The following is a 13,571-nucleotide window of genomic DNA, read 5'->3' on the forward strand; positions in this document are numbered from 1 at the left end:
CTTTCCTGGTCACTTTCTTATTCCCTGAAGACTTCAGCTCTGGTTTACTGTCCTCCTTTTCATTCCTGCTCCTTTCAAGATTTTCAGTGACTTTAACACCAACATGGATTACTCATCTCACATCCTGGTCTCCTCACCCACAATGATTCGTTCTTTCATCCCTCACAGCCACCAATATCCATGATTATAACATAAACTTTTGCATTACAAGTATCCACAATATGAAATCTTGAATTGAAGACCTCTTTCTCTAATAACCACTCCCTCAACTTTTAATTCACTTATGCTAATGCTGCTACTGTAATATTTCCTTGACCTCATCGATACCTCCAATTCATTCAACAATATTTTTTTCACTATCCAATACCCTCCTTCTTTTTTTGTTTCCTAAAATCCTGGTTGGACCCAGCTATCAGCCTTCTCCTCATTTAATCTAGTGCAGCTAAAAGTTGCTAGAGAAAACCACACAACTAGGTTCATGGGCTGTATTTTAAATTAATGACCACAGAACTCCAGGGGGCACTCAGTCGTGCCTAGAAGTCCTACTACATTTCCCTAGTAAATCTGATTACAAGCCTACAAGATATCAATTTCACAATGTTTTCTCTTTTTATCCTGTACTTTACCTGATAACTTGACGTCATATTTTACTGAGAAAATAGAAGTAATCAAACAAGATGGCCCCATGTTCTCAACATCAAAGCTGTTACAGTGGGGACTTCCCTGGTGGCACAGTGGTTAAGCATCCGCCTGCCAATGCAGGGGACATGGGTTCGAACCCTGGTCCAGGAAGATCCCACATGCTGCGGAGCAACTAAGCCCATGCGCCACAACTACCGAGCCTGTGCTCTAGAGCCCATGAGCTACAACTACTGAGCCCATATGCCACAACTACTGAAGCCCATGCGCCTAGAGCCTGTGCTCTGCAACAAGAGAAGCCACCGCAATTGAGAAGCCCATGCACCACAACAAAGAGTAGCCCCTGCTCGCCGCAACTAGAGAAAGCCCACGCGCAGTAGTGAAGACCCAATGCAGCCAAAAATAAATAAATTAATTGAAAAAAAAAAAGCTGTTACAGTGAAAGAAGTACCTCTGCTCCTATCAAAATCTTCTCTGCTTGTGTTCTAGATCTCCTAAAGACTTCACTTCTGCAAGTCTTGCCCTTTCTCTTCTGCGTTACCTATTTCTCCTGCTTTAGGATAATTCTCATCAGGTTATAAGTATGCTTTAGAATCTCTCATTCCCCTGAGCCTACAATCTCTTCTAGCTACAATCCCATTCTCTGACCCCTTCAAGCAAAACTTCTTAAAAAGTGTTACATACTGTTTGTTATCTCCATTTTGTCTTATCTCTTGTAACCCTCTCTAATTTGGCTTCCAAACTCACTGAACCTGGGGAATAGTCTGATGGATTTTTCACTGTCCTGACCTTTTTTTTTTGCGGTATGCGGGCCTCTCACTGTTTTGGCCTCTCCCATTGCGGAGCACAGGCTCCGGACGCACAGCCTCAGAGGCCACGGCTCACGGGCCCAGCCGCCCCGCGGCATGTGGGATCTTCCCGGACCGGGGCACGAACCCGTGTCCCCTGCATTGGCAGGCGGACTCTCAACCACTGCGCCACCAGGGAAGCCCTGTCCTCACCTTTTTTATGTCTCAGAAGACTGGTCTCGGGTAACCACTCACTCCTTGATATTTATGACAGCAAGTTTTTCTGGTTTTCCTCCTATCTTTCTGTCTCTTCTTCAGTCTCCATTGCTGACTCCAATTCTCTATTCAGTGCTTAGTCCTGCGTCCTCTTCTTTTCCCCTAAGTGATCTAGTCTAGTCCCATGACTTTAAATCACCAAAATCTTGTTGACTCCCAATTTAGCATCGAACATTTCCATTTGATTATCTACCAGGCATCTGCAATTTAACAACAAAACTCTTGATTTCCCCCCAAAACCTGAGAGTTATTCCTGGTTTCTCCCTTACCCTTGTCCCATTACTCTACTCCATTAAATAAGTCTATTGATTCTACCTTCTCTCCTAGGTTCCTTATCCAAAGCACTTTCATTTCTTACCTGGACTATTGCAGCCACCTCCTAAGTAGTCTTTCTGCTTCTAACTTTGTCTTCAATAATCCATTCTCCCCACAGGTGATCTCTTAATACATAATTCAGTTTATGTCACTTGAATGCTTAAAGCTCTTCAGTGGGTTCCTATGACATTTAAAAATTTTAAAAACCTCTTTACCAGAGCCTGTAAGACCCTATGTGATCCAGCCCTACTTATCTTCTCAACTTATTTTCTTACTTGTTATGGTCCAACCACACTGGACTTCTTTCTGTTCCATGAACTTGCCAAGTTCTCTTTCTTCAAGGACTTTGTTCTGGTGTTCCCTCTATTTGTGTTGCTTTTCCTCCTAATCATTATGAGATTGGTTCTTTCTTGTAATTCAAAGCTCATCCTAAGTATCACTTCTTCAGAGAGGTTCTCTCCATCTAAAGTAGCCTTCCCTACCTCTACAAAGTTACTTTGTAGGTTATTACCCTATTTATTTCCTCAATAGCACTTATCTCATTCAAATTATATTCAAATTTCTTTACTAGTTTACTGTCTGTCTCCTTCATGTAAGTTCCTTGAAGGCAGGTACCTTGTCTTTCCTGTCACTTCTATTTCCCCAGCAGTTCTTGACATATTGAAGGCATTCAAATATTTGTTATATAAAAGGATGAAGTAACTGAATAATTAACTATATATACATTTAGGTAATAGTGACAAATGCCCACAGATGCTGACAACTGATGAATGTGTGTTTTGTTGGAAGAGCCTCATTTTGAACTTTGTTTGGAAATGAATTCCCCAAATTAGAAAGGTTTGCTCTCATAACTAATCATCCACAATATTCTTCTGGTGGTCTATTATGTCCCTTTAGCAATAAGTGGCTAATTTCTTATTCAATAATTCTTATATGAAATTCATAAGAAAATTAATATTTTTACTTTAATCATGTTAATTAGAAGGCTATTTAATAGAGTTATACTGTTTTTCAAAAAGCCTCTCAGATAGGTGAATAGCATTGGGCTGGTTTTCATTCTTAGCTGACATTTCTAAATTTTGATGCCAAATGAGTATACTCTCTGAATTTAACCCCAGATGTTCTGCTTCTCAACCTTGGATTTTTAAAAAGATTTCTTTTTTTTTTTCTTTCTGTTCTGTTACCAAATTACAGAGTTTTTTTTTTTTAAAGGAAAAACGTGAAAAAATATATTTTATCATACAAGAGTTATTTATGTACCTCAAAATATTTTTCTCCTTTCAGAAATTCATTACATTTATAAAACACTATTCTTCCGAAGCCTTAGATTATGATTAGCTAAAATAATATAAGAATTATACCAACAGTAACAATTCTCACATTAATCTATCCAATAGGGTTCAGCTACATATATTAGGCTCTTTATAATATGTAGTCCCAATAAAAAATACACAAGAATATAATTTATAACTAGGTAGAATTTGTGTATATTTAAAATTTCAGGTTGGCCTATGTAAGTTGTTCTGGACAACTTTTGTTTTTATTAAAACTAACAAACCACTGGATTAAAATGACAATTAATTGCTTCCTTCAGTTAATACCCAAAAAGAAAGCCATCCTTTTCTCCTGTGTGACCAAAGGCCTTTGTCAATTAGGTCTCAGTTTATACACTGGCCACATTTGGCAAAGTCCAGTCCTCACCAAAAATAGTAACAACCTGCTCTGGATGGTAATCAAGCAGCAAATCTATTTTCAGCCTTAATGTTTGAAACTCCAAATGCTAGATGCCATGGAACTGAACCTTAAACGGCACAGGTAAACTGGTCTGAGACTAAAGGACAGGACACAGTATTTGGGGCTCTCCAAAACATCTGTTTCTTTATTCTAAAAGAAACAATGTTTCAGGCTTAGTAGGGGAATTTAAATCTAACTTTGACACATGTAAAACCAAAAGAGTCTTAGAACTGAAACAACTGGGGAAGGAAGATTAGAATGATATAACCTTTGTCGTAGTCTTTTACATTACCCTAAATTTCCTATTTTCTTAGTGTGTCTGGTTTTTACTATTAATATCTTTGTTATCTTACCTGTCTCTGAGTGTGCTGGGGCCTAGATAAGGATACAGGTTTTCCTTGAGCTTTCCTTTGATGAGATGGTCCAGGGTCTCATGTAAGAAAGGCTGATGCTGAGTATATACATTTTCTACTCCCTAAGACAGGGGGAAATGGTTCTTATGTCATTTTTTTTGGAAATTGCAATATAACAGTTAATGATACTCATATCAGAAAAGGACATGTACTCAATAGAGATTTCACGGGACAAGAGTCAAGCAGGAATTTTAGGAGAATTTTATAGTTAATTATTTTCATCAATTAGAAAGGTTCTAATCTTATGTAAAAACTCTGTAATTTAAGGTTAGCTATTATAAAGGAATTTTTTAAATGCAGTTGCTTAAATCCTTTATTATCTCTTCACTGACACCCTTCCTTTTGTGGAAATATATGATATGTAGAGCAAATAAAAGGACTATGTAGCAAAGGAGACTAGAAACACTCAGGAAAATGGAAAAATTTCAGGAAACATAAGAAAGGCTAGCAGATTAAAACTAATTTTTGACCATTTTAAGAAAATAGGTTAGTATTTTTAAGAGATCTACAATTGTTTGCTTCATCTTTAATTTCCATCAGAGAAAAACAACCTAACAAATCTTAAACAAATGGAGTAAAATAGCTATGACTAACAGAACTGTCTGCCTTTTTACTCTTGGGTATTTCCTCGAAATATCTCATTATTCCCTTCTCAGCTATTTGGGCCAATGATGATGCGTTCCAATACAGAAAGTATTTAAAGAAAAAGCTTTCAAGAGGATGTCTGCTTTAATTTCATTTAACTGACATAGTACTAGATCAGCAGCAATCCTGAAGTTACTTTGAAGATCATATTCATTCACTCTCAGCTTCAGGGACTTCAACTGTTTCTCATTTAGGAAAGCATAAAGATATCATACCTTCAATCCTTTGAGGAACTGTTTGGTAATAGCCACAGCATCTTTGGGGCTGAAGAGGTCACTTCCTCTGATCCGTTTACCACCATATTCAACAACTGTAGACACAAGCTTTTTTTTTTTAAAAAAAAAGAGAAACAACCTCTTATTGCTTGTGGAACAGGAAGAAAATAACTTTATTAAGGAAATGAAAACATGAGAGGACAGAATTATACATTTCTGTGAATAAAAACAGTATGACATCATTTGTCAGAGTTAAGGCTATAATACTAGAATTTGGTTCCTGTTTGATGGGATTAATATAAATCTGGTTACCTTGCGATACTTCTCAGAAACACCTTTATTCCTAAGGTCCATCATTAATCCTGGTAGGCTATTGCTGCTGTGTCGCTCATAATGTAGAGCATAAAGCATCACCAGGCGCGCAGCATCAAACTCTGTCACTTTGGGGTTCTGCAGGAGCCTCTTTACATTCTGAAAAAAGAGAGAACTAATATTTATTCTCCCTTCACTTGGGTGATGTATAATATCTTAGTTCTAATAATTATTGAATGGTAGTGATACATCTGACTAAAATACATATGACTAAGAGCACTACTATGGCAATGTACAAGTCATAGGTTTAGCAACTGTTTCAACTACAGAAAATTAAATGCCTTTTGCCTAAGAGAAGAATTAAATAAGGACATAAATTCTCACTGTAATTGCTTTAAGACAAATATGAATTTAACTATGGTTATTTCCCCTTTTCTTTCCTTTGATTGAGATGGTCCAGGGTCTCATGTAGGAATGGTTGCAATTTCCTCACTGAAATAAGGAACACATACTATTTCCACCACTATTTCTACCACTTCAATCAATACAGCACAGAAGAGAACTGACAAGTTGACTTGTAAAACTCTACTGCCTTTTTTAGTGTCAGTGACCGACCAGTGAAATGGAGACAATTTGGTAGAATTTTACATAGGAGGACTGGGCTTAATCTCCAGGAAGCATCATATATAACAATATGTCTCAACATGGCTTACAGAGATATGAATATGTAACAGCGTATAATCTCTAAACTGAATACGTAAGCTCTTAAGAGGGCAGGTACTGATAGCAAAGGAAGCTAGACAAAATCATGTTTAGGTTGTATCAGTCCTCACATTAAGGGACTTCCCTATACTATAGATTTATATTTATTATGCAGAACAAATTAATTAGAGCCAACAAACACTTTTTTTTTTTTTTTTTGCGGTACGTGGGCCTCTCACCGTTGTGGCCTCTCCCGTTGCGGAGCACAGGCTCCGGACACGCAGGCCCAGCGGCCATGGGTCACGGGCCCAGCCGCCCCGCGACACGTGGGATCCTCCCGGACCAGGGCACGAACCGTGTCCCCTGCATCGGCAGGCGGACTCTCAACCACTGCGCCACCAGGGAAGCCCCAAATACTTTTTGATCACTCTATAAGCAAAAGGCACTATGCCAGGCACTGGAGGGGACACAGAGATGAGTTGGAGACAGTTTCTGTCCTCAGTGAGTTCATAGACAATGGGGTAAAGGGGGGTAAAACAAGTATGTTCCATTCTGCTATAAAGTATGTTTCTTAATGCACTTAGCTCTACGAGATTGGTAACTATGGGAATAACACAGAAGGCATATTGGTTTACATGTAAATTTTTCAGCAAGTTAATATTTAGAAAAGATCAGGCACAAGTTTCCTCTTTAAAGAGGAAGCTTTACCAATATGTTAAGGAAAAAAGATGAAAATCCTACAGAAGTGTTTTTTTTAGAAGTAACTGATTTTGTAGCTTTAAGAACTGCTGTGCTTTCCACAATGTTAAGCTATGTGGGGAAAGGGCAAGTGCGAATGAAAAGGATGCAAAGATATTTCTGTGTTAAAAAGCAAAACAAAACAACCCCAAACTGACTGATATCCCCATATCGTATTTTTAATTTTGATGACACAAGTCTCTATGAGAAGCAAATATTTTTGAGACCTTATATGTCGAAGAATAAAACATGAGCCCCAGGAGTAACCACAAAGGATGGTCTGAGTGCATTTCTAGGTGCAAATGCCAGCGAAATTTAACTGTGTTAGCATTTTAATTAGGATTATTATTTTATCAGGGCTCTGATTACAAAGTTATATAGATTTTTCTTTCTCTTTTTTAGTTATATAAATTTTAAGTGATCTGCTTATAACCCTATTTTCCCATAACCTTTGTTTATTTTTAGTGCATGATTTTGCAGAATGTGAAGCTTTTTCAGGAACACATATGTGGTATTATAACAGAAACATATGCACGCAAAAACCAAAAACTGAAAATCAGTGCAATGGGGGACAGGGGACACAAAGTGAAGAGAAGCTCATCTGGTTACTGAGGGATCAATTATAAAAGGTCTTAAAAACTAAATTTTGGAATTAGTTTGAGAGACTGAAAGAGATGCTATTAATAGGAATATGGAAATCAGAGAAAGAAATGAGTTGGGCTGAAAGACTAGTAAGAGCCTTGGAGGGCACTGGATTCTGAGGACATAACAACTAACATCTGTATAGTACTCTGCAACTTACAAGATGCATTTACATACATTGTCTTTTTAGTACTTCACAACAACCAGGTCTCATGACTAAGAACTCTTTTCTTCACACTAAAGAGGGACTATGATGAAATGGGGAACCTCCCAGGTAGCTTTCAAGTACAAAGTTCTCTGGGTAGGATTCTTATTGTTGCTTTTTAGGTGAACATTTCATTACCATCATCCTTACAGGATCAAAAAGGAATGAATTTCTCTTCTACAGATTTAAACCCTGCAGTTATAAAATTTTCCTTACCTCTTTTTCCTTTTGTGGTAACATTTCCACACAGCAGTGACTAAATACAGACTATTTAGAATATTTGTTTAAATGTTCCACTAATTTCTACTATAATATGGAGAAAGTTCAGGATACCAATTAATTATCAAGTAAAAATACACAATTTCATATGTATCTCAGTCAACCTGGCATAAGTTTAAAACATCCATCTGGGATCTCTGTTGTCGCTTTTCTTATAGGCACAATGTTTCATTTTCTGCCCTTGCAGTCACTCTCTTTTTACCTCCAATCTACTCAATTTCTGACTGACCTGTCCCTGTACTTCTAAGCAAATCTGAGATACTCAAGTAACTGTAAACCCACAAAAACTGGTATGGGGACAGTCAAAGGCTATTTGCAGTAATCAGTTTATACCCTTCCTATTTGCTCCTTTCTAATTACCTTTCCTTGAATCTTGACTCTTGGCTCTATTTCCCATTTAAAAAATCCACTTCTAATCCTTGAGATTTGGTACTGGTATTTAGAGTCCCCGGCTTGACTCTTAGCTCTCCCTCAATGGGAGGCCTTCTGATCCAATAGCCCAGATCTGGCCCAAGACTACGCTGAGTAGAGTACTTTGCTTACTTTTGAGCCCTTAGGACCCAACCCATGGCTCAGGTCAGTGTTCCAGTTAGACTTATCTATTCCCTCATGAAAAGAAACCTGTAGATACAAGCTGAATTCTTTCTTCTTTTTCAGCTATATAAGTCCTTGAAGAAGCAGGGCCTTTTTGTCTGCCTGGATCCCATGTTATCCTTTGACTTAATTTTGAACTATTTCCCTGATGGCTACTTGACTCATCAACTTGACTGACAGTGACATACATTATATTGAGATTCCAGGGTACTAACCAGAGAAGAGGAGAAAAAGAATCTTAAAGTCTTTAATTACATAGGAGGTATGTGTTACACAGTGGTATTTATATGTTGGAAATATGACTGAATTATATAATGAACTTTTTGGTATCTCTTTTCTTATTAAATTTCCCATAAACCTTGAGATAATCAAGGGAGAAAAGTATACTGTTACATAATAACAATGGCTGAATAAAGAGTGAAACAGAAAACTATTGTCTACTTAAGAAGATGGGATTTGGGCTTCCCTAGTGGCGCAGTGGTTGAGAGTCCGCCTGCCGATGCAGGGGACGCGGGTTTGTGCCCCAGTCCGGGAGGATCCCACATGCTGCGAAGCAGCTGGGCCTGTGAGCCATGGCCGCTGAACCTGCGCGTCCGGAGCCTGCGCTCCGCAGTGGGAGAGGCCACAACAGCGAGAGGCCCGCGTACTGCAAAAAAAAAAAAAAAAAAAAAAAAGAAGATGGGATTCAAAACTCTTCCACTGAATTCTAACATTAGTGTAGGCCCAATGAAGGAATAAGAAAAGAAATGCAAAAACACTATCTTTGAAGGTCAAGTTTCAAAAAGGAGCTAATGTTCATTCAAAAGGCATTGATTAAAAAACATTCTTCTCTTCTGATATTTAGGGATTCTTCCATTATTTTGGGCTGACTACTTTTATACTTTTCTGTTTTCTTCTACCAAAACTATGATATAGCAGTACAAGAAAAAACTTTCGTAATGACATGCCTATACTTTAAACCATTGTACAAATTACAGTTGAAGTCTGCAATTAAAGATAGTCCCCATTTTTTTTTGCTTTAATTTAACCTAAAGAACAGGATCTGTACCTTGTTATCAACTATCACAGTAATGTAGTAAAACACTCAATGAATAGCATTATAAGCCAACAGATTAGAACAGCAAGATGAAATTGGTAGAAGTCTTCAACATGCTGATATGATTAAATAATGAGTCTAATCTAACCGTTTGAGAGAACAGTGTTATGGGACTATAAAGAGCTTATTTAGGAAAAATGATAGAAAGTAGGCAGGACCCAATTCCACTAACTGGTAAATACATGAGTCAGTATTCTTTTACTTAATGACTAGTCAAATTTAGCTTTGGTGTAGGTCTTCTGTTGGTCAACACTGTTTCTGAAATACTAGTCAAATGATAGGTTAGAGAGAAAAGGATCATTTTTACTCTTAGTTGGTAAAAGTAAAATTGTCAGCTCAATGTGTCCAAAACAATTTTCTTACAATTTTAACGAGAAGCAAAAAAACCCTTCTAAAATCAGGGAGAGTTCCAAGATCATGAGTGAATTAAAAAACATGTCTCGGATGCCATAAAGAAAAGAGAATGTACCATCAAACAATAGTACTGAAAATAGCGATAGTTAATATTCATTGAATGTTGTAAGTACCAGGTACCGTGTTAAGTGCTTTACATGTATTAGCTCATTACACCCTCACAAAAATCTTTGAAGTAAGTACTGATATTTCCCCCTATTTTACAGACAAAGAGACTAAGACTTGGAGTGGTTAAGAATCATTTTCAAACCCAAGCCATCAAAGATTCAAGCTATCAGCCACTATTCTATACTGCTTCAAACAGAACTCTTTATCTTCATTTCTCTAATGAATATTTGTTGTCCTTACTACGTGTTATTAATGGGATGATTTGAGATCTTTTACTCAAGGTCAGGAAAGAAGGATATAAAAAGACTAGATCCTCCTTCCAAATGAAAAGCTGTAATATGACAACAAAAGGGGGAGAAATTATTTACTTTCTGAAGATTTTTCTCTTTATGGTATGAAAAAAAATCTTCCTTACTAATCAAGTGAGTCTTTTCCAAGGCTATGCATATGTCTCAATGATAGTACACTATAGTTTGGTTCTAGTGAAATTCTTCTGAATCAAATTTTTTGTTACCCTGTAGGGTAACTGGTTAGAAGTGGCAGCAATTTATAGGTTAAATTTTAGCAATGTATGAGCTTTTTTTGCCTCACCATGATACAGTTACTATTCAATAAAGCAAACCTCATCATTACTCAAAAGTCAATTCATCGCTTATTATCACCTAAGGTCAAGACAAGGAATGCTGTAACCCATCTAGGGGTCAGGCCCCTGGCATCTACTCATTATTAAAAGTTCTCTTTATTGACTATTTCTATCATGTTGTCAAAGAAATCCTTTATGACAGGGGAGTCCAAATCAACTGCTCACTGTAAAACCCTAATACCCTGGGCAAGAAAACCTTCAAAAGATAATTTTTAAAAATATAAAGTGGATCACAAATGGAATTCATATTTTAAAGTATCTGTTTTTCTTTTAAAATGAACAAAAAATAAGATTTCAGGCAAGGAATTACAGTAGCCTTTTCTAACTGCTTTCCATATGGTGAGATACAAATAAAGATACTAAAATTGGCTAGTGATTAAGTTTGGTTCTATTGTTTTAAAGGGAAAAATAAAATGATAAAGAAACATAAGGAAATTTAAATTTAGTTACAGGACACAATTCTGTTTTTACTTAATAAGGGAAAAAAAATCATTTTATTGAGAAAAATAAAAAGTTTTCATAGGAATGCTTCTATTAGGCCCACAAACCAACTATAAACTCTTATTAATAGTGTTGTTTAAAGTAAGTTGGCCAAGTTAAATAGATTGTGATGTATCTTTACAAAGGAATACTATTTAGTGATTTAACAGAATGAGTGTTTAAGTTCTGGTCTGGAACAATCTCTGAGATACACAGTTAAGTGAAAAAGCAAAATGCAGAGCTATGTGTACAGTATGGTATCATCTGAATTTTAAAAAGAGAGAGAAGGAAATATACACACTCATAGAGGCTTGCACACACACAGAATAACTGTAAGAATACAAGTGAAACTAACAGACTCAGTTTTTACTATGTATCTCTTTCATCAAGTACTTATATTATCTATTTAAGAATTAGAATTTATGATAAACCATAATGGTATATCATAACAATGATATAAAGAATATAAAACAATGTTGATATATGTATAACTCAATCACTTTGCTGTACAGCAGAAATTAATACAACAGTGTAAATCAACTATACTTCAATAAAAAAAAGATTAAAAAAATTCATATTTAATACAACTAAAAATATAAAGTCAGCCTAAAAGTTCTTTGTGAAGATTTAAGAACACAGAGATAAAATTAAGTGTTGACAGAAGTACTTTTCATAAATATAAAGCCAATAGCATCTTTATGATTTTCAAAATGATGGTGTTTTCAGAGGAACTCTTGATAAACTTTTTTTTTTTTTTTTTTGCGGTACGCGGGCCTCTCACTGTCGTGGCCTCTCCCGTTGCGGAGCACAGGCTCCGGACGCGCAGGCTCAGCGGCCATGGCTCACGGGTCCAGCCGCTCCGCGGCATGTCGGATCTTCCCGGACCGGGGCACGAACCCGTGTCCCCTGCATCGGCAGGAAGACTCTCAACCACTGCGCCACCAGGGAAGCCCAATAAACATTTTTAAAAATTAAGAACCAACAACTATCAACATAAATCACAGTGAAGACTTTGGTATAACTAGAGCAACCACAGGTGGGTGAATTTCTTTCTTTTGATTGTACCATATCTTTAAAAAATTGTACTTAGAGGAAGGAAACTAACCTTTACAAAGTACCTACCATATGGGAAGCATTTTATATCTCATTAAATCCTGATAACAACCTAAAAGTTTGAAATCATTATCCCTGAGGCTTGGGCAAAATAAGTAATTTTCCCAGAGAAACTTTGATACATAGACATAGGACACAAGCCAGGATAGTCTGTGTTGTTTCCATTATACCATGCTGGCTTTATTTTATAAAGCAAAATTGCAGCAGGGAAAGAAAGAGACTAAGTTTTAGAATATAGGGTCCTATTAATAAGGAAATGTGCTTCTTATTATAAGTGGCTTAGAAACAGCTATTTCCCAAAGAACTCTCATTCCCAAGTTACTTACTCTCAGTGATACCACGTTTTGCCACTTCTCAGGAATTTTGTAATTATCTCTGATTTGTTCTGCCTTGTTATCCTTATATCTAATCTGTCACTAAATAGTTATTTTCTCCCTTTGAAATGTCTTTCATATTTGCCCTTCTGTACATTTTTACTACTACCACTATGAGTCTTCTAGCCTCTCTGACTTTAATTTTTTTCATCTCCAAAGCATCCTTACTAGATTAAATTTCCTTAAATACTGCTTTCATCATATCAACTTTTAAGTAAGACTCTACACTGGATCTCTTTGCCTATCTCAGCAAGTACAAATCCCCCTTACAAGTGTTTTCATAAACTAGTTCCTGTTTACCAATTCAATTTTATCTCCTATGTCTCTTGCACACCCACTCTCAACAGGTCATGCTGTTTATTATTTTCTGCATAGTTCTGTATCTTTTCTTTGCTGAAATCCTCCTCCAGATTCTATTCATTATTTATGGTCCATCTTAATATCACCTTCTCTAAGAAACTGTCCCTAATAACCTCAAATCTTTAATTATAGTCAGTACCACAATTTTGACTTAATTAAATATTAACTTGAAACACTGCCTAATTGTTACTCATGCTTTAGTTTTGTCTCTTCAACTTATACTGTAAATTTCATGAGGCTAGGGTTTGATTATGTCACTTTTTTCTAAAATCTTCTGATAGCTCTCATCATTTTAAGATTAAAGCCCAACCTCCTTTCAATGGCCATAACCAGGCCTCTATCTGTCCTTCTGGCTTATCTAAGACCACTCCTCATCTTATATCCAGCACTGGCTACATTGAATTAGTCTCTGTTCCCTTAAAAAAAAATTTTTTTTTTTTTTGCATCTCCATGCCTGCATTCCCTCTGCTGAGAATTTCCTTCCTT

At 36.6% G+C, this 13,571-nt stretch overlaps 1 protein-coding gene across 2 annotated transcripts in view; it reads right to left on the minus strand.

Annotated features, from left to right (window-relative positions):
* The window catches only part of VPS45 (vacuolar protein sorting 45 homolog), a 68,036-nt gene that overhangs the window by 34,384 nt on the left and 20,081 nt on the right, over positions 1-13,571 (minus strand). For both annotated transcript variants that reach the window (XM_082832560.1, XM_082832561.1), the window contains exons 11-13: positions 5,338-5,496; positions 5,026-5,133; positions 4,106-4,227 (exon numbers count right to left, since the gene is read on the minus strand). In XM_082832560.1, the coding sequence (XP_082688686.1) occupies positions 4,106-4,227; positions 5,026-5,133; positions 5,338-5,496 (389 nt within the window). The remainder of the gene's footprint in view (positions 1-4,105; positions 4,228-5,025; positions 5,134-5,337; positions 5,497-13,571) is intronic.

Source organism: Leucopleurus acutus (assembly GCF_964270905.1).
Source record: "Leucopleurus acutus genome assembly, chromosome: 2".
Lineage (NCBI taxonomy): Eukaryota > Metazoa > Chordata > Mammalia > Artiodactyla > Delphinidae > Leucopleurus > Leucopleurus acutus.